This window comes from Loa loa, assembly GCF_000183805.2.
Source record: "Loa loa unplaced genomic scaffold supercont3.822, whole genome shotgun sequence".
Lineage (NCBI taxonomy): Eukaryota > Metazoa > Nematoda > Chromadorea > Rhabditida > Onchocercidae > Loa > Loa loa.
Genome location: NW_018109002.1, coordinates 9891 through 11355, shown reverse-complemented (window position 1 = coordinate 11355; position 1465 = coordinate 9891). Strand labels below are relative to the sequence as shown.

The window sequence follows — 1465 nt, the reverse complement described above, 5'->3', positions numbered from 1 at the left end:
CGTGTTTGTCAGATATAGAAACATCTAAAGGTAAACTGAGCCGTCGACTGTCATTATTTTCCATTGCGGGAAAGTTGTGGAATTTACATCACTTTCTATTATTGACCAATATGATTAATACTTGCGACCCGCATAAATTTTCTTTTAAAAATTTTTTGTAACCGTAAATTTCATAATTTCAGCACGACACAATAATTAATCCTTAAAAACAATTACAATGGTTCTTTTTCCTCTTTCAAAATTGATTCTTGAAGTTGATTTCTAATTACCAAATGTATCTTAATGTATTCATACCTTCACCATCGTTACGTTTATTACTATCGAAGTCAACCTGAAATGAATTAATTTGAAGAATGCGAGAATGGTATGAGATTGTAGCAAGAATTATCTCTAATTAATACGCAAGCATTACTAAAATTAATTAGCTCTCACTAACTAACTGGAGAAACAATCACATTAATGAACAATCACATTAATCTGTACTGCACTAATTACGTTTTACTTCTTCAATAAGAGAATAAATCTTAACTAACCTCTTCATAATCCCTTTCCAAAGCAGCAAGATCTTCACGTGCTTCCGTGAATTCTCCCTCTTCCATACCTTCTCCAACGTACCAATGAACGAAGGCACGTTTTGCATACATCAAATCGAATTTATAATCTAGTCGAGCCCAAGCTTCTGCAATAGCTGTTGTATTGGCTAGCATACTTACAGCGCGTGGTACCTTCGCGACATCACCACCTGGGACAACTGTCGGTGGTTGATAATTGATACCTACCTGAAATATCATATTGAGAATATTTCCTGGAATAAATGAGTTTAAAAATTAATACTGATTAATTCTTAAAATTACTTTGAAACCAGTTGGGCACCAATCCACGAATTGTATCGTACGTTTTGTTTTAATACTGGCAATAGCTGCATTGACATCTTTAGGTACGATGTCACCACGATATAAAAGACATACTGCCATGTACTTTCCAAGGCGTGGGTCACACTATAAATAGTATTATGATCAGCATAAAAACATTTTATTTTTTTTACTAGTGATTATAACTCACTTTAACCATTTGATTGGCTGGTTCAAAGCATGAGTTAGTGATATCCATTACAGATAACGATTCGTGATAAGCCTTTTCAGTAGAAATTATCGGAGCATAAGTAGTCAAGGGGAAATGTATACGTGGATATGGTACCAAATTTGTTTGAAATTCTGTCAGATCAACATTCAGCACACCATCAAAACGAAGTGAAGCTGTGATCGAAGAAACTACCTGAAATTACCTTTTCATCCGATAGGTAACATAGCGATAACTTTTCATTAAGTACGAACAAGGTAATTGGATTTTCTATGAAATTAACCGTCCAAAAGAAGCATAACTTTGGTTCCATTCTGGAATTATGCTTATCTGAACGGAAATGCAGAAATGATAATAACCTGTGAGATTAAACGATTGAGATTGG

The 1465-nt window shown here is 34.3% G+C and overlaps 1 protein-coding gene across 1 annotated transcript in view; it reads right to left on the bottom strand.

Annotated features, from left to right (window-relative positions):
* Nucleotides 1-265: 265 nt before the first annotated feature.
* LOAG_18993 (tubulin alpha-2 chain) overlaps nucleotides 266-1465 on the bottom strand; it is a gene marked incomplete at both ends in the record, with an annotated part of 3189 nt that continues 1989 nt past the window's right edge. Inside the window, 3 exons of the mRNA XM_020451652.1 lie at nucleotides 266-331; nucleotides 534-779; nucleotides 855-998. Coding sequence (XP_020304551.1) covers nucleotides 266-331; nucleotides 534-779; nucleotides 855-998 — 456 coding nt within the window. The remainder of the gene's footprint in view (nucleotides 332-533; nucleotides 780-854; nucleotides 999-1465) is intronic.